Consider the following 23,399-nt stretch of genomic DNA (forward strand, 5'->3'; position numbering starts at 1 on the left):
GGATGTTGTGTGACCGATTGATGTATTGGTGATTCATGTCTTCACAGAAAGGCTGTTTCCACAAATTAGGTGTAAATTAACTGAATTGCTTATCTACATACTGTATATATATTTTTGCCAATGTTGTTTGCCTACGAAATGTTCGCAGAAGTTAAGTTTCCAGTAAAACATGAACAAAGTGCCAAGATTTGTCAGTTTTTAAACATTTACACGAAACATTATGCACAGCAAACAACACTCAGTGTAATTTATCTCTTATTTTAAAGTTTTATCCCTTTTTTTAAACCAACCTGAACATTTCTGGAACTGCTGATATGTTTGTGTATTGGGAAGGATGAGTTTGGGCCCTGTGTGAGGCACTGCCTCTCACTGGTGCCCCTGGCTGTCATCTTAAACAAATAAATAATATTTAAAAACACTTTTTTAAAAACACGCTTTAAACACATTCCTGCGGAGGGAGCTGGTAACAACGTTGGGTTGCTCGGTCAATGGCCAGGGTCAACGGCGGCGTGGTGTATTCCGCAAATATGGCCGACTGTGAGGGTGGGCACAAGCCGGCGTGAGTAGGTGAAACGTTGAGTTTTATAAGGGCACCACGGGGTGACCAGCCCCTCCCCACCCAGTCCCACCCCTCCCACCCAGCCCCACCCTCCCCACCCCACCCAGCCCCTCCCCACCCTCCCCACCCAGCCCCTCCCCACTCCACCCAGCCCCTCCCCACCCTCCCCACCCAGCCCCTCCCCACCCTCCCCTCTCCACCCAGCCCCACCCCTCCCATTTTTGGATGCACGACGGACGGACAGACACAATAATCCCCTGTGGGCTGGTGTAACCAGGAGGTTCCTACCAGTATGAAATGTACCCTACTAGTAATGGAAGAACTCCACGACTCCAGGAAGTGGCCCCGAAGCTTGCCATAACGTAAGGGACCGAGGTCATTTACAGCCAACGTCAGTTGACCGTGGACAATTACAGCCAAGCCAAACCATAACATATTAAAAATAATGTTTAAAAATATGTTTTATGATAGAATATAGCATTGTCATCAGTATAACATAATTATACAAAGTTTGCAGTTGATACCACATTGGGAAGTGGGTAAAAATGGAGTTACAAGATTTGAGGATACAACGACAACAACAACAGACAGAGTGAGCTAATAAAAAGCGTGTAAAAAAACTAAAATCGAAGCCCTCTCTTGCATCGCTGCCTCGTGTAAGCGTCGCGAAATATTTTAACAAAGCATGAAAGTAATGCGCCCTAGGCCCCAACAGCCATCTGGTACGTGGGCACACTTGGTGGCTCCGTTGTGGTGCAAAGACGTCCTCTGTTTCAGCAATCGGCTGATTTCAAAGAACCCGCTGTCTCAAAATTTGGCACCGTGCCCCCCTCCCCCCCCGTTATTCCGAAGGCATCCTTGAGGCATCAGCAGAACTGTCAACGAGGGAGCATGCTTGGGGGGTTGGTGGGAGGCGAAGAAACCGCATGCGAGCCTCACAATCAACGCTGCAGCACTGATTGCGGGGAGCAGAGATGGCAAGACCGTCGGGCAATTAGCGGCATGTGGGGAGGGGAAAGGCGGGGGTGCTCGGCCAAGTGGGTGGGCGAGATCACAGGTGGAGGTTGTTGGGAGGTTCCAAAAGCAGAGTCGTCGGTTTGCCTCTACCCTGCCTCGTTCAATCCCTTACCCCCTCTGCTCAGCGGTCGTTGTGTGTCCAGAGGTCGCAAACGGGTTTTGATTCCTTACCCGTACCCGGCCGCACCAGGGTCGCAAATGGGTACCCGGCCGGGTACAAGACTTTGGCGGGTACGGGTACCCGTTCCCTACCCGTACCCCTACCCGAAATGAGTGACAAACGGTTACTCACCAGTGACTCACGGCCTACCCGTACCCGTACCCGGCCGCACCAGGGTCGCAAACGGGTACCCGTACTCGTACCTGGCCGGGTACGGGTAGCCGGGTATCGGGTAGGGTACGGGTATCGGGTACCTGGTTGCGACCTCTGGTGTCTTCCCAAAATCTCAGCGGCCGACAGTCTTGGATCTTCATCCCTTCCTTAAAAAAAAACGTGTTTCCTGTAACATGCCTCACTTCACCTGTCCTTGTTAACCAATCCACATCGAGGTATTGTCCAGATACATCTTTGCATCCCCTCTTGCACTGGATCGTCTGAGTTAAGCGCAAGTTCGCCAAGCTCCCTCGACTCATTAAAGGTCTCAAACATGTTGCCTTCCTTATCGGTATGCCGGTTTTAATCAGATTTTAGAAGCGCAGCAGGTTTGAGCCTGGATAGCGCTTGAATGGGTGACCACTATGCACAGCAGGTACACATCGGCTGTGGGATTACATGGTGGGGAGCAGAGAGCAGTGTAGCAACATCCATCGTTGTACTACACTTCTATGCTTACAGATCCATGGTTCCTACCTTCACCAACCCACATTGATCAGCGTGGTGAAGTATGGTTACATAACCCCAATGACCTGCCAGGTGTAAGCAGGCCCTCAACCCAGCAGTGCTTTGGCAAAGGGCTGTACATGTACATCGCCATAAGCGTTACAATTCCAAGACTTTGGCAAACGAATATGGCCTAAGAAGACCAAAGCAAATCATGCCAAACCTGGTCACGATGAAAACACAACCTCCAACATCTTCAACGCCATCCCCATCTCTCCTGATGCGACGTACAAGCACCTGGGTACGCTTCCTATCTTCAACTGACACTTCAAATAATTCCACTGTGGGATAATAGTGCAAGGGACGATTAACGCGCCCCCAGACGTGGACGAGGCTTCAATGTTTATGAGTTGCGCGATGCTCACGGGGGGGGGGGGGGGGGGCGGCCTTTGACCTCTGCGACGCGGCTAAAGCGCGAAAGGCAATTCAAGCGAAGCCAATTTGTCGTTGAGACAACCGAGGGCCATGCAAAAATCAGCCAACGTCTGCCTGCCAGACGAAAGTGAAAATATTAAAACCTCGCATTGTGACGATCCATTAGTTTCTCCAACTCACGCACCGGCCACAAGACCCTTTTCTCCGTCACCCCCAACCGGTGCTTGGTAAGTCTAATTATGTTTTGAGTAATGTACGAAATTCGGAAAAGAATCGGGTGGAAGGGGCAGAATGGTGTACAAAGCATTTGCATAACTAGTGTATTCAAATGCATCACACGCAAAATAATTATGCTGCAAGGCAATAAAAAACATACCATACGGTCAAATAAATTACTACTGCGTGCCGAATTTTAAATGTTTATTTTTTAATTGGTTTGCATGGACTGTCGATGTTCATGATACAGTTTTTTTTTGGGGTTAGACTGTGTAAATAACATAACATTTATGGATATTGGTCGCGAAAGCCTACGTGTTAAACTGACTAAGCCTCCATTGGGAGGATACTTTTCTTCAAATCACAAAATTGGAGAAACTCCTACGCGAAAACCCTTACTAATTGGCTGTGTCGGGTGGTGGCGAGGTTAACGACACATTTCTATATTTACACGATCTAACACCCCCCCCCCAAAAACCCGTATTATGGATGACATTGGTCGCGAAAGCCTACGTGTTAAACCGACTGTAGATGTTGCTAGCAATAACAATAACAGTAATTTACAACCCTTTGTCAATACACTGTCAGACGAAGCCCTCTGGAAATAATAAAATAATAAAAATAAAACACAAAAAAATTGTATATTATTATATTATTTTATTATGTTTAGTTTATATATTATTATATTATTTTGTTTTATTTTTATTATTTTATTATTTCCATTCTACGTGACTTTACCGAAAGAACCAAGAAGATGAATCCCTGCAGTCACGAAAGCTTTAAATCGAAATTGAAGTCCTCTCTTTCGGCCGTGTTTGGCCACTGTGCGCTGGTAAAAGACGTGGCCCAGTCAGATGCCACTGGCCACAAATGTCCCTTGCGACCCGAAATCGAACTCAACACCCCCTAGCGCAGTAAGCCAACAAGCACTTCCACACCACCTGCCCCCCCCCCCAACGCACGTAGACAGTATCTACCAGAGGTGTGGACTCGAGTCATGTGACTTGGACTCGAGTCAGACTCGAGTCATGAATTTGATGACTTGCGACTCGACTTGGACTTGCATAACAATGACTTTGTCCCACCTATGAGATGTGGACTCGAGTCATGTGACTTGGACTCGAGTCAGACTCGAGTCATGAATTTGATGACTTGCGACTCGACTTGGACTTGCATAACAATGACTTTGTCCCACCTCTGGTATCTACTATCCATTTGTAAAGAAGGCGACACATGGTTGTAGGGGGTTCGTCTTTTATTGTTTTCCCAAGTCCACATTCGTCCCCAGCCTTCTCTCTCCGTGTCCCGCAAAGTTCTCCCCCCTTACTCTTTGGTTCTTTCGGTAAAATCACGTTAGTATAAAATAAAATGAATCACGACGTTTCGGGAACAACACAAGCGTCCGTCATCAGGTGGGAAACGTCGTGATTTATTTTATTTTCTACCTACGTGACTTTACCGAAAGAACCAAAGAGTCTGGATGCCTGCAGTCACGAAAGCTTCAAATCAAGACTGAGTTTTCTCCCCCTTATCTCTCCTCGCCTCTCTGCCCCTCCCCCTTATCTCTCCTCGTCTCTCTGCCCCTCCCCCTTATCTCTCCTCGCCTCTCTGCCCCTCCCCCTTATCTCTCCTCACATCTCTGCTCCTCCCCCTTATCTCTCCTCGCCTCTCTGCTCCTCCCCCTTATCTCTCCTCGCCTCTCTGCTCCTCCCCCTTATCTCTCCTCGCCTCTCTGCTCCTCCCACTTATCTCTCCTCGTCTCTCTGCCCCTCCCCCTTATCTCTCCTCGCCTCTCTGCTCCTCCCCCTTATCTCTCCTCGCCTCTCTGCCCCTCCCCCTTATCTCTCCTCGCCTCTCTGCTCCTCCCCCTTATCTCTCCTCGCCTCTCTGCTCCTCCCCCTTATCTCTCCTCGCCTCTCCGCTCCTCCCCCTTATCTCTCCTCGCCTCTCCGCTCCTCCCCCTTATCTCTCCTCGCCTCTCTGCCCCTCCCCCTTATCTCTCCTCGTCTCTCTGCTCCTCCCCCTTATCTCTCCTCGCCTCTCTGCTCCTCCCCCTTATATCTCATCGCCTCTCTGCTCCTCCCCCTTATCTCTCCTCGCCTCTCTGCCCCTCCCCCTTATCTCTCCTCGCCTCTCTGCTCCTCCCCCTTATCTCTCCTCGCCTCTCTGCTCCTCCCCCTTATATCTCATCGCCTCTCTGCTCCTCCCCCTTATCTCTCCTCGCCTCTCTGCCCCTCCCCCTTATCTCTCCTCGCCTCTCTGCTCCTCCCCCTTATCTCTCCTCGCCTCTCTGCTCCTCCCCCTTATCTCTCCTCGCCTCTCTGCTCCTCCCCCTTATCTCTCCTCGTCTCTCTGCCCCTCCCCCTTATCTCTCCTCGCCTCTCTGCTCCTCCCCCTTATCTCTCATCGCCTCTCCGCTCCTCCCCCTTATCTCTCCTCGCCTCTCTGCTCCTCCCCCTTATCTCTCCTCGCCTCTCTGCTCCTCCCCCTTATCTCTCCTCGCCTCTCTGCTCCTCCCCCTTATCTCTCCTCGCCTCTCTGCTCCTCCCCCTTATCTCTCCTCGCCTCTCTGCTCCTCCCCCTTATCTCTCCTCGTCTCTCCGCTCCTCCCCCTTATCTCTCCTCGCCTCTCCGCTCCTCCCCCTTATCTCTCCTCGCCTCTCTGCCCCTCCCCCTTATCTCTCCTCGTCTCTCTGCTCCTCCCCCTTATCTCTCCTCGCCTCTCTGCCCCTCCCCCTTATCTCTCCTCGCCTCTCTGCCCCTCCCCCTTATCTCTCCTCGCCTCTCTGCTCCTCCCCCTTATCTCTCCTCGCCTCTCTGCTCCTCCCCCTTATCTCTCCTCGCCTCTCTGCTCCTCCCCCTTATCTCTCCTCGCCTCTCTGCTCCTCCCCCTTATCTCTCCTCGCCTCTCTGCTCCTCCCCCTTATCTCTCCTCGCCTCTCTGCTCCTCCCCCTTATCTCTCCTCGCCTCTCTGCCCCTCCCCCTTATCTCTCCTCGTCTCTCTGCCCCTCCCCCTTATCTCTCCTCGCCTCTCTGCTCCTCCCCCTTATCTCTCCTCGCCTCTCTGCTCCTCCCCCTTATCTCTCCTCGCCTCTCCGCTCCTCCCCCTTATCTCTCCTCGCCTCTCTGCTCCTCCCCCTTATCTCTCCTCGCCTCTCTGCTCCTCCCCCTTCCACTGTCCCCGCCCCCCTGTCCCATCTCATTTTGGCGGGAATCCTTCCCCTGTGACATCCCTCACATTTATGCTTGCCTCCAAATCCCTACGCCATACGCGCGCTCCATAAAATCTGACTACCGAAACGCGCACAGTATTAAAAAACAAAAAAAGCCTCGTACAGTTACATGCATTTGCATGCCGTTTATTTTATGACCCTTGCTTTGTAAAACCGGTGGACCTATCAGTGCACAACGCACGGGGCGATCCGTTTGTAGATACCCCACTGATGTGCAATGCTCCCCGGGTCTCGTGTGATACCCGACTGGGGCTTGCGTTTGGATCAGGGTCGACATTGGCACAATTAGCCGCGTCTCCCTCCCTTGGTGTTCATCTGACTCAACCCCTCCCCCCGCCACTGGGTTCTCTCTTTCTCTGTGGGGGTCACAGAGGCAATGCTTGAGGGATGTTACACCGGTGACACTACGCTGGCATTAACAACCTGTGAAAGTTGTGGATGAGGCAAAATAAAGTAAAAAAAATCAATAAATTCTCACCACATTGGTCATTAACTCTGCTTTATAACGGAACAAAAACTATGAACTAAGGTGACATTTTGGGCAATTGCCCTTATGGGACAATTATTCAAAATGTGAGCCTATTATACATTTCCCCCCCTGTTATTAGGCAATGCTAACGGACGTTAAAAATTGTCACATTGTTTAAAACAGGACACTGCTTTACTGTTGGATGTAAAATGTTTTGATTTGAGATGTTGCCTCGACTCTTTATTCATGCATATACAGTGCTCTATTTAATGTATTTGTGACCCACATCTCCTTTAAACGTTTCAACTTTTAACTCTCAACTCGCTCCCACCTGGTGTCTATAAAGTATTGCACTATGTAAGTGTAATGACAGGGTGACACCTGCCGGCCTGTAAGGGTAATTACGGTTATAGCTGAATTACCCAATGCCTTATTGTCAAGGAGCGTATCTGGGGTAAAGGTCAAGGTCGGTGTCAGTCGAGGAGCTCCGGGAACGATCCCGAAGGTTCTAGAAGGTTCTAGAAAGGGGGCGTGGCCAGAGGTGGAGCTTGGCCACGCCAGGTTGATATCATGAGCACCGAACCAGAGCTTCGGGGCTGTTAGCGTGGGGTCTGGGTCCTGGTTGCGTCGCTGGTCGCCGTCATCTTCGCCGTCGACCACGTGGCTGTTCTTCTGCGGAAGCCGCTAAGTCTTCGCCGCTACGCTCGTCAAGCAGCCAGCATAGCGCAGGACGGAGAGGGGTCGCATGTTTAGAGCAGCCTGGGTGTCACTGCATGACAAAGTGTATCGCCCTGTGTCCTCTTAATAAATGAGAAGCCTTCTTCTAGACGCGTGTCGGAGTCGCTCAAGGAACAAATGGAGTACATCCATGTTCACCGATGAGATGGAGCGATGACATCAGTTCATCCAGGAGTGGATTGATTATGGCGAAGGGTGATGAATACAGCACAACAGCCAACCTAGGAATGTGGTCTGAGTCTGACGTTCAACGACTTGGCTATTAGCGCCTTAAAAGCAACAGAAAAGTTACATTCGGCTGTTAAGCCCTCTCCGTGCGCTGGCACCATGTTAAAGTCACGTGTGATGACAACGCGAATACAATTTACAGCCGACTCAATGAATTACGTTGAAATTGATTACCTTGAAATTGATTAACAAAAGAGATAATGCTCACGAAAAGGCAAAAGTGCAGCCCCGCAATTTGCTGGCTCATACCACTGCTGGTGGATGATGCCTTCCTGCACTGGATGGAGCTCGAGAGAGCCATTCCATTGGGAGTTACCCGACACTTTAGCCCGCCACATTTAACCTGCCGATCGCCTTGAAATGCGGGGAAGCCATTTCTACTGCTCGGTATTTATTTATTTAGTTACCAAATGCAAAGTCCCTAAGCCAAGCGGTTGCTTCTGGTCCTGCTGTGTTGAGGGCGAGTAGGCCTCTGCCGAATTTGTGCATTGAGCAGACTTCGAGGATGTGGCGCATGGTTCGCTCCACCGCACAGGCACATAGGGGGCTCGCTCTTATGCCCCATCGGTGGAGGTTGGCAAGGCATGGGCCGTGACCCTGGACCTGTGGAGGTTGAAATCAAGGACCAGCTCCAGTGACTCCCATTCTTGTGTCCAGGTGAGATTTGGTGTTGAAGTTGTGTGTGGGTCGGTCTTTCCAAATCGGCTTTCTTGGCAGACTTTTTCAATAATTTTGCGGGTTATTGCGAGTCTGAATCATAGTGTACCAGTGATGATGCGCATGGTGGTGTTTAGCTGTGTGTCGACTCTGTGTGTGTGTGTGACGACCTTAAGCAGACAGCTGCTCGGTAAACAGGATTTAAAATAAACTTGGCACCCATTTATTTCAGCTGCAGCACCGGGAGATTAACACTGCGACCTCTGGATTGCAAGTCCAGTGCGCCAACCACTACACCAGAGTTACATCCCACATAGCACAGTGGTGTAGAGTACCGTATTACATTCAACTTCTCAAGTACAAAGGCTCAAAGACAATGTAATGTACAGCATTGTCAGTGCAGCCTCAAGATCACACGATCCTCGGTCGCCAGGGAAGAAGATAAAACGGAGTTGTATTGTAAAATAAACGAAAACAAGCTCCTTACAATGAAAGCAGTGCAGGGTGGCTGGGGATATCAAACATCGGGACAACAATTTGGGCCACAGCTGCCTTTAATTTTAATGAGCGAGATGTTTTGACTACAGCGAGACTGATACGAGCAGATATAAAACATATAATGAAAATATTATTTGGTTCTTTCGGTTAAGTCACGTCTAAAGATAAAATAATAAATTAAATTAAATAATAGAATACGACGTTTCGATTGCAACACAAGCAATCATCATCAGGTATAATGAAATAGCGACATAATATCTAACCAGAAAACTATAGACAGACATATTAGCAGACAGATATCACAAGATACATACATAGCGAGAGCAACACAGGTGACAGAGAGGGGTGATCGTCTCTGTGGGGTGGCCTTAAATAGACAGAGGGGGGGCGGAGGCAGAGAGAGGGAGGGGGGTTAGAAAAAATTAGCATATCAATGAGTGGTCCAAAAGAAAACGTGGTGCTGCGAGTACGATGGCACAGCAAGCAAGCCTGATGGCACAGCAAGCAAGCCTGTGCCATCGTACTCGCAGCACCACGTTTTCTTTTGGACCACTCATTGATATGCTAATTTTTTTCTAACCCCCCTCCCTCTCTCTGCCTCCGCCCCCCCTCTGTCTATTTAAGGCCACCCCACAGAGACGATCACCCCTCTCTGTCACCTGTGTTGCTCTCGCTATGTATGTATCTTGTGATATCTGTCTGCTAATATGTCTGTCTATAGTTTTCTGGTTAGATATTATGTCGCTATTTCATTATACCTGATGATGATTGCTTGTGTTGCAATCGAAACGTCGTATTCTATTATTTAATTTAATTTATTATTTTATCTTTAGACGTGACTTAACCGAAAGAACCAAATAATAATTCCTGCAGTCACGAAAGTTCTAAAATTAAGATATAATGAAAATGTTTTTTTGCCCAAACCCACTTCCCACAATATTGTTTGCATAACTATTGGTTGTGATCTATGAACACTGCCTTAAATAAAAAAAAGGTAATGTTGCTGGTAACGGCGCTTCTTTATCACACATACAAAGAGGATATTGATTCATTTATTTTTGTTAAATGAATCGGGTGGGAAACATTCGACCGTAAGAATGACCGGCGGAGGATGTTGGTGAGAAGAAAATATCACGGTATAAAAAATTATAACATTGCAGACACTGAGTAGCAACACATTTAAGAAACAGCAACATTCAAGCCAGCACCACCACTCAAGAAGTAACGCGGAAAAGTAACGGCGCACGATCAACGCTGAAGCACCAACTACACCAACGATACTTGCAGGACTGTAACATATCCATAAAAAGAAATATATTCATAGAAAAGGCAACAAATCAACATATTGTTTTTTCCTTTTAAAGGCGGCGGTGTTATTGATGAATGTGTCGATGTGTTACGTTATTTGTGCGTATGCACCAGTGAAGTACTGCCTCACCAAATAATGTATTTAATCATGAGCTTGTGGATTTGTAATACTTGGCAATAGCTACGTTGCTCTAAAGCCTTATACTGTGAAATCGGGTTACAACATGAGAAAACTAGCCCAGCAGTTACAGGAGCATAAACAATGCTGTATATGCGCAGTACTGTGACCTGCCTATGGTATGCATACTATAGAATCAGAATATTTATTTATAATGGAGGGATCCGATGAGCTATAAAGCTTTTTTCACATATTTCCAGTCGGGGTGGGTAAGAACGTTACAACAACAACAAACAGCGAAACAACATAGTAGCAGTGCAAAGTATAAGAAATGTAAACAAACCACCCAAACGCATACAAATAAAACTAAACCATCCCCATCCTACCAGGCAAAACCCCAGGGAGGTATTAACTATAGGCAGGACACACCATTAAAGAGCAAGATGGCCAATGGACAAGACTAGTGGTGGAATGGCAGCCAAAAGGCTAGAACGAGCCCGAGCGATCAGCCACAGTGGAGAAAGAGCAATTAAATCAGTTCACACACAGAAGTAACATTCCAGTAAACACGGGACCAACGCTTCGTCCAATGGTTACAACCACATGCCTACGTTGGCACAGCATTGCATATTTACTGGGATGGACTGTGGCATCGCAGGACGGCAAAAGATGGCCGTGTGAAGAGGCCTTCATCCGGTAGTGGATAGACAATGCCTGCTGCTGCTGACGAAGATTACAATGAAGACACAGCTCTATATATACCGGCGTGTCATAAATCTAGCCACCTACCCACATCTGAAAGCTTAAATAACGGACGAAAACCTTGAGACTATTTCCCACCGTGCCATGTGATGCTCGGCCTGCCGCGTGGTGAATAATGGAACAGCCAAAGTAAGTGGGGTCAGCCTCAAGTGACGTACGCTGATCTGACCCTCTGCATCTCCGGCAGTGTGGCTGAGCAAGGACGCACGCACACGGTCTTACGTACGGGTGAACGGTGCACAGCATCGAGCGGGGGCATATGGGCCGTGCGTTTGTATGTAACGTCGCCTACATTTGCTATTTATAAACAGTTAAAAACGCTGACAATCGTGTATATGTTATACCAGGACTGGGTAACACAATTTAATGAAATTTTACTTCACAATTGTAACTATCGGTAACTTGCTGGTTAGACTCCAATACTTATTCGTCCTATAACTTTCTATGGAGCTCTCGCAACCACTCCCTTTTCTCTCCAGGCTTAACCGTCTATCCAACTGCTATTTCACCCATTTTTATATCGACTCCCCTATTCCCTAAACTGCCCCAACCGACAGCATCGCAGCTGTCCGTTAACTGCCCCAACCGACAGCCTCGTGGCTGCCCATTAACTGCCCCAACCGACAGCCTCGTGGCTGCCCATTAACTGCCCCAACCGAAACCCTCGTGGCTGCCCATTAACTGCCCCAACCGACAGCCCCGTGGCTGCCCATTAACTGCCCCAATCGACAGCATCGTGGCTGCCCATTAACCGCCCCAACCGACAGCCCCGTGGCTGCCCATTAACTGCCCCAACGGATAGCCCCGTGGCTGCCCGTTAACTGCCCCAACCGACACCCACGAGGCTGTCCGTTAACTGCCCCAACTGACAGCCCCGTGGCTGCCCGTCAACTGCCCCAACTGACAGCTTTGTGGCTGTCCGTTAACTGCCCCAACTGACAGCCCCGTGGCTGCCCGTCAATTGCCCCAACTGACAGCTTCGTGGCTGTCCGTTAACTGCCCCAACAGACAGCCACGAGGCTGCCCGTCAACTGCCCCAACTGACAGCTTCGTGGCTGTCCGTTAACTGCCCCAACTGACAACCTCGTGGCTGTCGGTTAACTGCCCCAACCGACAACCTCGTGGCTGCCCGTTAACTGCCCCAACTGACAGCCCCGTGGCTACCCGTTAACTGCCCCAACCGACAGCATCGTGGCTGTCCGTTAACTGCCCCAACTGACAACCTCGTGGCTGCCCGTTAACTGCCCCAAACGACAGCCCCGTGGCTGCCAGTTAACTGCCCCAACCGACAGCCCCGTGGCTGCCCATTAACTGCCCCGACCGACAGCCACGAGGCTGTCCGTTAACTGCCCCGACTGACAGCCCCGTGGCTGCCCGTCAACTGCCCCAACTGACAGCTTCGTGGCTGTCCGTTAACTGCCCCAACCGACAGCCCCGTGGCTGCCCGTTAACTGCCCCAACCGACAGCATCGTGGCTGCCCGTTAACTGCTCCATCCGATAACCTCGTGGCTGCCCGTTAACTGCCCTAACCGACAGCCCCGTGGCTGCCAGTTAACTGCCCCAACCGACAGCCCCGTGGCTGCCCGTTAACTGCCCCAACCGACAGCCTCGTGGCTGCCCGTCAACTGCCCCAACTGACAACCTCGTGGCTGCTCGTCAACTGCCCCAACCGACAGCCTCGTGGCTGCCCGTGAACTGCCCCAACCGACAACCTCGTGGCTGCCCGTCAACTGCCCCAACCGACAGCCCCGTGGCTGCCCGTTAACTGCCCCAACCGACAACCTCGTGGCTGCCCGTCAACTGCCCCAACTGACAGCCCCGTGGCTGCCCGTTAATTGCCCCAACCGACAACCTCGTGGCTGCCCGTCAACTGCCCCAACCGACAACCTCGTGGCTGCCCGTAAACTGCCCCAACCGACAACCTCGTGGCTGCCCGTCAACTGCCCCAACTGACAGCTTCCGCGGCTGTCCGCCGATCACACTCCACCCCACACCCAGGAGCTTGTAGGAGCCGGGGGCTCAGTCCACTCGGTGGTGCTGATAACGTTCAACATTCAGCACCACAAGTCGGGAGTCTCATCCCTGCAGTTCCCCGTTGTGGTGTCACCTTCATTTATAATATAGCCTCTCAATTCCTTCATACAGACGGATTGTGTTTCACTGCAGGTATACAGCACAACCGTGAAAACCCACGCACGAGTAGATGACACGTTCACAAGGACACACGTGGCGCGCTAGGTTCCACACAGATTGGCCATTCACAAATATCGCGATAGCACGCGTACGAAAGTGTGCGTGTTGTCGGGTTGATCGTTCACGGGTTAGGTGCAAGTCGCCGTCGGGCGAATGGAGTGAAAGAAGGTGGACCGAGACAGCACGACAGAGGGTCCAAGACAAGACGCGATCATGACGACGAAAATGTATTAAAATGTGAGGCTGAATTGTGACGATTATTCATTTCCCATGAGACGTATTATACACACGTAATCGAGTGCAACAAAAATTACACAGCTCTTCGAGAGAAGCACTGAAATAGATTGCAATACGGGTGTATACCTAGGGCAATTACTGAAGGCATTTTTGGATCAATATCACGAAATGAAGGGGATGAGCACGAGCAGGATGGAACATTTCTGGAAAACTGACATTTGATAATGACAAGGACAATACTGATGTGCATGAAGAAGTTTTAAGTCCGTGCTTGCCGAGAGCTAAGACGTACGAATCAGAAACATGGCCACTGGCAGGGGAAAAGGAACAGTTAAACAGCAGACAAAGTAGTTCTAGATAGGTTCGCGTTAGCACAGTTGGCTACGTACGGCGCGAAAGAAGTTCAACATATATACGTGCTCACAATTGCATCGAGAGTAAAGAAAGATGAGCACACGGATCAGGAAACATGCAAATCAGAGGCATAGCATTGACTGTAAAGGAGGGAGTGCGGGCTTGGACTGGCCACACCACTGAAGTGATGGAACAGAGAGAAAGAGATCCGCTCAAGAGACAGACCACCACAGAGATGAGATCCGTCCCCGCGTAGGAGCGAGATGGATTGCGGCATCACAGAACCCTGTCTGGGATGGCGGCAGCGTGCGGAGTGCAATTGACAAGACCGCATCTGAAAGTGAATTCCAATTATGAGCAATCTTTCGATTTAAAGATTTCGTGACTGCAGGGATTCATCTTCTTGGTTCTTTCGGTAAAGTCACGTAGAAGGGAAGTAATAAAATAATAAAAATAAAACATAATAAAATGAAATAATTCTCACGACGTTTCGGCGACAACGCAATCACCTGAAGACGGCTGCTTGCGTTGTAGCCGAAACGTCGTGAGAATTATTTCATTTTATTATGTTTTATTTTTATTATTTTATTACTTCCCTTCTACGTGACTTTACCGAAAGAACCAAGAAGATATGAGCAATCTCTCCAGATTTCTCTTGAAAATTCGCCATCGGATGGATGTGCCCTGACTCTTGTTTGCACAGCAGGCAGAGGAGAGTTATAAATCTACTGCTGGATACATGCCTCACCAATCCACCCCCATCTCTCACAGTCCAGTGACAGTAAAGCACAAAGACAAATATCGCCCGTATAGCCTTCAACATGCTGTTGGGGCAAGTACTGTTTCTTTACCCGCACCTTTGATTATCGCGGTTGGCTATGTGCAACGTGAAAGAAGTTCTACATACATCGAGCACCTTTGAAGGGCTACACGGCACATGAGGGGGTGGTTGACTCACCACGCCTAGGCCGTCTTTGTCTCCCCAACGCTAACGTTTACACTCCTATCTAAGGCTGAGTCAACCTAGGGGAGGCCCCAAGCACTGGTTCAGATATTCGTCACTGATACCGGCCATGACCGGGAATCGAACTCTGGTCATGGGGTTCGTCGCACAGTGCGCCGACCACAACACCATCTCTCCCTCACCAGTGGTAATTGTCCACATCGTATCTCCGATTTCATCACGACCGTATGTGTCTCCGTGGGGTTGACTTCCTCTCGGAATGGGTTCCATTCCTTGGCTGCCACTCTGTTATTATTCTTGACCATCGGCCATCATCATCATCACAACACGCGCGTCCACTTCCTCATCTTAACAGTTTGAATGCTCTCATTTGCCTGCCTATGCACTCTGATACATGCGTTTCTCTTTCTGTATTACGGAGTAATTCCAAATAGGCATCTCTCCAGGGGTCTTTGCACACTCTTCAGTATTTGTTCAGTCTCAATTGATAACTTCCCCACATTTATAATTCTAGTGACAGCAGGTTGTGTATGCACTGATGAAAACAAAATAGTGAAAAAAAATAGTGCACAATTCTCATTGTTTTAAATAAATCCATACACAAGTGGAAACCCCATTTCTAGATCTAAGGGACTCTTTAATTCTAATTTCTGTGGTGCTATGGATAACGCACATAGCTGCCAGCAACTGAGCGAGTTTTGCCATTGACGTACGGAGATTCCAACCTACAGGGCTGTTATCTAACCCCTTATTAATTACGAAGGGTTCATGCCACCACGCGTTGTCCCAAAGCTGCGATTAGCATGGCTGGCTACGTTGAGTGCGAAAAAAGTCAACATACATTATATATACAAGCACACATTTCTTTGGGTCAGATGAATTATCGGGCAACTCTAGCCGATACACACACACATAATGTGAAGATGAAAGGTGTGGTCCTGCAATGTCCGGCTCATTCTCACTGCTGGCAGCAAGGCCTCCATTAGTGGTAGCTCCTGAGAGACCCCCCCCCCCTCTCTCTAGAGGGTAATGTCGCTTACTTACCCTTCTATGCTGGTCAGACGTCTCGGAAAGCAATAGGAATGCCCACAAATTACCGATCAACTAATTGTGGAGCACTCATTTATACTGCCGGGCGTACAGAGGCGGTGCGAGATTCAACAAACTTCTACCCATTGTTAGAACTTCCATGGCGATGGATCTAATCCAACTGGTGACCTCTGGACTGCAAGGCCCGGGTGCTAACCATTACCGCCACCCCCCCCCCGCCCCCAAGGCGCATCTCTGCTCAGAGGGGAGGTGAGGGGGGTCATCGTAAAACAGTTTTGCACATTTGATCAACTTCGTTCAGGTGCGTGCGTAAACTGTGGCGCCAACTTGCACGTGGCTTCTGAAGCTGCTTCTGTTGCCGCTGCAGAGGCTTGCAGGTGGTGGAGCAAGCTCACTAGGCCTCGATAGGTGTCGTCCTCATAACTGGCGGTTGAGTGTCCATGACAGACTCTTGTCAATCTTTCGCAATCTTCAGCATCTCTGTCTCAGGGAGAGCCCCGTCCAACGAATTTCGCTGGCTACGTTGTCACCGGCTGACTTGGGGAGACTGATCCATGCGTTTGCGTTATCCCGACTTGACTATTGCGACGCCTTCCTGGTTGGGATGCCGAGCAAAGTACTGTGTAGACTCCAGCTTGTTCAGAATGGAGCTGCTCGAGTGTCCACACGTTTACCATTCCGTGAGCACATTACACCAGTGATCTTATCCCTTCATTGGCTACCGGTCAAATTCCGAGTGGATTTTAACATGCTGTTATTAATCTATAAGGCTTTAAAGGCGCTCACCCCACATTGCTTGCAGGAACTAATACATTTAAATATTCCATCAAGGTCCTTAAGAGCTTCTGATCTCCAACTACGTATCACTCCCAGGTCTGGGTTGCACTCTTTTGGCGATCGGGCTTTTGTGAGCGTGGCACCCAGGCTATGGAACGCTTTGCCACTTTAAATCAGAAAATCCGAGTCGGTAAATATCGACGCCTTCTTTGAAAACCCATATCTTTAAAGTGGCATTCCCTCTTCAGTTTGGTCGATTGCCCTGGTTCTGTTTTTGTTTCCTGCTTTCCATGCGCTGCGAATTGGAATCCTAGGATGGGATGTACATTATAAATTCGAATTATTATTACTTGCAGTTGAAATACAACAGGGCACGGGTTTGGATTTGCATAACGTCTACATGCAACCTCATCTCTAGACGCGGTGGGATTAGCGGGGGCATATGTGAGTGCATCACGGTGGAACACGAGGCTAATGGTACTCTCCTAACAGCCCCAATAACAACGCCGACGAAGAAGAAAATAATATTGATAAGAATAGTGCGGACCCTCACCGAGTCTCAAGACTCTTTCTCAGGAGGGTCCTGCTAGATCGGGACGCTTGGCACGATTCCATTGGCGAGTGGTTTGCTTCACGTGGGCAATAAGCCAGAGCAAACGCCACCACCGAGCAAACCTCAATCCCTTTAACGTTGCCATCTCCTGGTCACCTCGCAACCTCTCGTGAACACAAAACGACGCAACCCAATCAAGTTCAAAGGTCACAGACAGAGATCCCTGAGAACGAACGCCGCCTTTCGCTCCGCCTCTCGCCCGATTCGTGCGCCGTCGAACGCGAAACGGACGAGAGGCAAATGAGTCGTTCAGCCGTCCCCGTGCTTCATGCGTCGCTGCGACGAACAGTATCTGCTCGTCATTAAACAGCCATAGCGCAGATCAATGCTCATCCGACAGCTTTTGCAGAAAATGGGGGTGGGGGGGGGTCGGGGTCCTGCCCCCACGCATAATGGGCGCGCATTGATTATGAATATTAATAACGGAGCAGTGCCAGCAGTATCAGGGGTTCGTTGCTACGCAAGGCACGCACGCGTCTAAGACGTGACGCGAATAACAGTCAGCAACACCCACCATCGCCAGCATCGGCAGATCTCTCGCGTTCTCTCTCTCTGTCTCCCACACACAGCGAGGGTACGCTCTGCTCACGTATTCACAGGTGTCACGAATGCTCGAGCATCACCCCGATCACGCCGCAATAAATCGGCTTTCGCAAATTACCCAAAAGCAGCCGTTCGTCAATGTGACGCCGCACTAAAATGCGAATACGGCAAGAGACGAACGACGTTACGAGCAAACGCCCTTCTATCGTGGCTCGGGACACAGTCGACGCTCGTTTGCTTGCGGTTCACGTTAATTGTCTGTGCGCAATCGCACATTTGATGCGGTTGGGGTGGAAGCGCGCGGAGTAGTACGGGGGAGGGAGTGAGGATAATGGGAGAGAGGAGCGGTGGTGGTGGAAGCGGGTGGTCAGAAATCAACAACGACAAAAAAATCCGTAACGAAAGCAACGAGCGACGGAAGATTAGAATCGGTTTTTTTTGGTTTAGAAAACACTCGATTGGTGATGATGATGATGGTGCTGATGGTGTTGCGGGAGCGGGCGGGGTGGTGGGGGGGCAGTGACGCCGACCCGAGGAGGCTTGCCGCTCCGTCAATGCGTAAACGATGCCTGCGCGCAAGTTCGCAACCGGCGCGCGGTCTGTGGTGCCGACGTTTTTATTTCGTCTCACTTTGCGACGGTCACGGCACACGGCTGGCGCGCGTCGAGAACGACGCCTCTTGTCAGACGCGCGTCGAGGCTTGGAGGAGGGGGTGTTGTGGTGGAGAGGAGGAGGGGGGGGCGAGAGCATTGCTGCCAGAGCTTTAACGACTTGTGCATTTTGCGCATGGGACAAAAAGAAAAAGGGCTCGCACAACCCGTTGCACGCAGCGGCACTTCACGCGATGTAAGCCAGAGGCCACCTCGACGGCCTTTGGAACGCTGCAAGCGACCGTATGGAGGAGGATGAGGATTTACCCACCGATGCTTCATTCTCGTCATCATCATCTGCTGCTGAAACCATTTCAATGCAATGTCGACGGCCGTGTGAGCGGGCAATGCCCTCCGCTGGATTTGTCTGCTTCGGCGGTGGCGCATGGCTAGGGTCACGGTGGAATGACGGTCACGCAAAGACAGACACAGACAGACAGACAGACTCAGACGCGGGTGGCAAAGTCGCGAAAAGAGAAGTCGCCACGTACCCGTGTCCTGGCGGAATTGTTGCATGCTCTGCAGGTCGAGGATGTAGGGCGACAGTGTCGGGTCGGCCTGGCCAAGCACCACGCTGCCCGAGCCCCCGAGGCTAGCCCCGCCAGCCCCACCACCACCACTCACGCTGCCACCTCGCATGCCACCACCACCGCCCTGCAATCCTCCCGAACGCAGAACCGTCTCGATGTGGTGACACACCGCTGCGCTGTATGCTCGCCACACCGTAGCCGGCTGCTGCTGTTGCTGCTGTTGCTGCAGCTGCTGTTGCTGCTGTGTTGACGCTTGCGATTGTTGATGCGTCGTCGTTGTCGTCTGCTGCTGCTGTCCGTTATGCGGCTGCTGCTGCTGCGACTGCTGCGGCGTCGGCTGCGTCGTCGGCGCGCCGAGCGGGGATGGCTGCTGATCGTCCAGCCACTCCCAGACCACGACTCGCCACACGGGCTGCGGGGCGAGGGCGAGCGGCGAGGCGCCGGCCAGCGCGCTGGGATGCGCGCCCGAAGCGAGGAGCTGCATCTCGGACCCGAGCAGCGGCATCATCGCGGATCACCTCCTCCTACTCCTCCTCGCCGCACCCCCCTCCCCACCCACCGAACCACCACCACCAGCACCAGGTCGCTCCAACCGAGCTTGTAGCTCTCGCTCGTACTCCCCGAGCCTGCCTCGAACCCCAGGGTTCCTCTTCAGCCCCTTGTCGGATGAGTCCTCATCCTCCTCCTGCTGCTCCTCCTGCTGCTGCACTCGGTTCTGTGTCGTCCGCCCCTCTGACGACGCCGACGCCCACGCGCGCTCTGCCGAGGGCTCGGGGCACGTTCGGCTCGCCTTGTGATGCGATGCGCTGTGGTGGCTGCGGTGCAGGATGAGCGTGAGCGCGCCCCCACCTGCCGGAGTGCGTTTAATTCAAGGACCCCCACCCCCCCACCCCCGTGCCCCCACCCCCCACCCCCGTGCCCCCACCCCCCCCCACCCCCCTGCCCCCACCCCACCACCCCCACCCTACCCCCCACCCCCACCCTACCCCCCAGCCCCCACCCCACCCCCCGCCCCCACCCCACCACCCCCACCCTACCCCCCCACCCCACCACCCCCACCCTACCCCCCCACCCCCACCCTACCCCCCCACCCCCCTTGCTTCCCAGCCACCCGCCGTCGTCACGCGGCCACCAACCCTCATCACACAGCCACTCACCCTCATCACACAGCCACTCACCCTCATCACACGGCCACTCACCCTCGTCACACAGCCACTCACCCCCATCACACAGCCACCCACCCTCGTCACACAGTCACTCACCCTCATCACACAGTCACTCACCCTCATCACACAGTCACTCACCCTCATCACACAGCCACTCACCCTCATCACACAGTCACTCACCCTCGTCACACAGTCACTCACCCTCATCACACAGTCACTCACCCTCGTCACACAGCCACTCACCCTCATCACACAGTCACTCACCCTCGTCACACAGCCACTCACCCTCATCACACAGCCACTCACCCTCATCACACAGTCACTCACCCTCATCACACAGCCACTCACCCTCATCACACAGTCACTCACCCTCGTCACACAGTCACTCACCCTCATCACACAGTCACTCACCCTCGTCACACAGCCACTCACCCTCATCACACAGTCACTCACCCTCGTCACACAGCCACTCACCCTCATCACACAGCCACTCACCCTCGTCACACAGTCACTCACCCTCGTCACACAGTCACTCACCCTCATCACACAGTCACTCACCCTCATCACACAGTCACTCACCCTCATCACACAGTCACTCACCCTCATCACACAGCCACTCACCCTCGTCACACAGTCACTCACCCTCGTCACACAGTCACTCACCCTCATCACACAGTCACTCACCCTCATCACACAGCCACCCAGTTTATCTCCACCATCACCAACCTCACCATTTCTCACCACCATCCCTCATCTTCGTTACCCACCCGATAACCCATCCACCCAGCACCACCACCATAATCACCCACCAAATCATCCTCCCTCTTTCCCTCACCATTTACTATTTCACCCTCCCTCAGCACTCACCCACCCACCATCACCACCACCATCACCACCACCCTCTCTCCCGCACCCACCATCATCACCACCACCACCCTCTCTCCCCCACCCACCATAATCTCCCCCAACCCACCACAATTTCTCACCATAAACATGCACCATCATCTCCTATATTTGGCAAACAAAAAACTAATTCCTGCAAATAACTCAAATGGAATATACACAGCAATCATCGCCCACTACTGCAAACATTTTTTTGCAGAGTTGTACGCCTCAGTGAGGCTTTTCCTGGTTAAACATGCATAATAATAATAATAGGTTTTACCTTTTCTGGCAATTAAACAAGCGTTAAGATGTTCAAACACCAAATAGAAACTAATTCTAGATTTGAAGCTTTCGTGACTGCAAGGATTCATACTCTTAGGTTTTTTCGGTAAAGTCACGTAGGTAAAAAATAAAATTAAAAGTTAATAATGGAAATAAAATAAAATAATAAATCACGACGTTTCGGAGGCAACACAAGTCCCACCTGATGACGGAGACTTGTGTTGCCTCCGAAACGTCGTGATTTATTATTTTATTCTATTTCCATTATTAACTTTTAATTTTATTTTTTACCTACGTGACTTTACCGAAAAAACCTAAGAGTACCAAATAGAAACCTTTTGCAAGGCATCAAATCTGCATTAACCACACGTACCTATGGCAAAACGTGCAAACCAACAAGCCGAGAGGGTATTACATATTCTTACTTTTAATCATTTTGTATACTGACAAAACGGTCCCGTAGAAATAATAAAAATAGCCCACGGAATCATGCAGCCTCGTCACCCACTCGCCCCCCAGCACCCCTCCCCCCCACCCCCAGGCAGTGCCAGATGATCCTAGTAGCAAAAGTAGCTATATATGTAGTGAGTTCAACTGAGTAGCAGACGTAGACTTGTAGGCAACACATTTATGTAACGCCAACACACGGGGTAACTGCCCCTTAACAGAATAACAAGCTATGGTGGTGACCACCAGGCTAGCTACACTAATCACAACGTAACTGGTGTAGTTAGCCGGGTGGTGACCACCAGGCTAACTACACTAATCACAACGTAACGAGCTACTACGGACTGGACCACAGCTCGTGTCCAGGTCCACGTGTTGGAGACTCGGTAGAACGTAGACGAAGGCTTCTTCAGGATGAACAACAACGCCGATCCCTCTGGGAGACCCGGCTTATATCCTCTGCGGAGTGGCTGGCTCCTCCATTGGCCACGCCCACCTTCCAGAACCCTCCAGCAGGAGCTGGACCCTGACCACGTGACCACCCCTAGCCCCCACTTGGGGCCCCTTTGTAGACTTGACCGGTCACGTGTCGTCTCGGGTAAACCTGAGTGCCATGGCCTTTAATAACCCCTTTCCTACGGCCGGCACTTCCACACCCTATCCTGTAGGGGCTGGCACTGCACGCCAAGCGTGGTGCCATCCGGCGCTGTCACTCAGCGCTGACGGGGCCCTTCTAGGGCCGGTACTACACCCACATCGCCGTAGTGTCTGCGATGTCGCTACACCGCATGCCGTGCCTCTCGAGGGCCGGCACTGCACGTTGACGTCACGCGATGACACTGCACGTGTATGTAGCTACGGGCTACGCACTTTCAAGGGTCCCGCCGCTAAATGCTTTCAAGTTATCAATTCCGGTTTTAGTGATTCTGCACTTGCTCTATTACTGTAGTACTTTGCCGCCTTCAACTTTTTACGAACGTAAAAAAAAATCAAATAAAAAAATACAATTACTTTACGATTCCAGTTAAAACATTTGTGGTTTAATATTTCGGTGTTTTTTATATTTAGGGCCCCATTTATAACACATGCTACAGGCCCCGCACTGAGCTTAATCCGGCACTGCCCCCAACGAATCAACAAAGTTGCGTGTCGTGAAATTCATGAAGGCCCCCTCCCCCATTCGTCGTATGTGCTGACCAAATTGAAACGAGAGCCCACATTGCCTGGCACGTGTTCTGTTAACGCAGTCACTGCATGGGCTGTTTGTTGGTCGCAGCAGGACTGGATATTCCACTCGTGGGTCATCCTGCAATCCATCCAACGCTCAGCTGGAACTGCTGTATGCAAGAATAACCAAGGTTGTAAGGGGATATTGCATTGGCAGTGCTGCACAAGGGCAAATGAGAGATCTCTTTGCTGCGGAGAAGGGCCGTTGCCTGAAACGTCACCAACTAAATATGTGTACATCGTTTTAGGGGCAGCGTTATTGACGAATGCGTTGTGTTTTTTTGTTACGTAAAACAAACGGACGGCTGACTGGTGTACATTGGATCCACTTGAAACTCCGTGACCAGTACGCTGCTTATCGAGAGACACTTCCATTATGCGATCATTGGAATGCGTATAGCGTCTAAATGGCTAAGCATCT

At 51.0% G+C, this 23,399-nt stretch overlaps 1 protein-coding gene across 4 annotated transcripts in view; it reads right to left on the bottom strand.

Moving 5' to 3' along the window:
- DTX1 (deltex E3 ubiquitin ligase 1) overlaps positions 1–19,807 on the bottom strand; it is a 106,260-nt gene extending 86,453 nt beyond the window's left edge. For 2 of the 4 annotated variants that reach the window (XM_078857567.1, XM_078857569.1), the window contains exon 1: positions 18,933–19,806. In XM_078857567.1, the coding sequence (XP_078713693.1) occupies positions 18,933–19,479 (547 nt within the window). In that variant the 5' untranslated portion in view covers positions 19,480–19,806. Of the gene's footprint in view, positions 1–18,932 lie in introns of all 4 variants that reach the window. The other 2 variants (XM_078857568.1, XM_078857570.1) reach the window with 2 other exon arrangements.
- Between the last annotated feature and the right edge of the window lie 3,592 nt (positions 19,808–23,399).

The sequence above is a fragment of the Lampetra fluviatilis genome, chromosome 6 (assembly GCF_964198595.1).
Source record: "Lampetra fluviatilis chromosome 6, kcLamFluv1.1, whole genome shotgun sequence".
NCBI lineage: Eukaryota > Metazoa > Chordata > Hyperoartia > Petromyzontiformes > Petromyzontidae > Lampetra > Lampetra fluviatilis.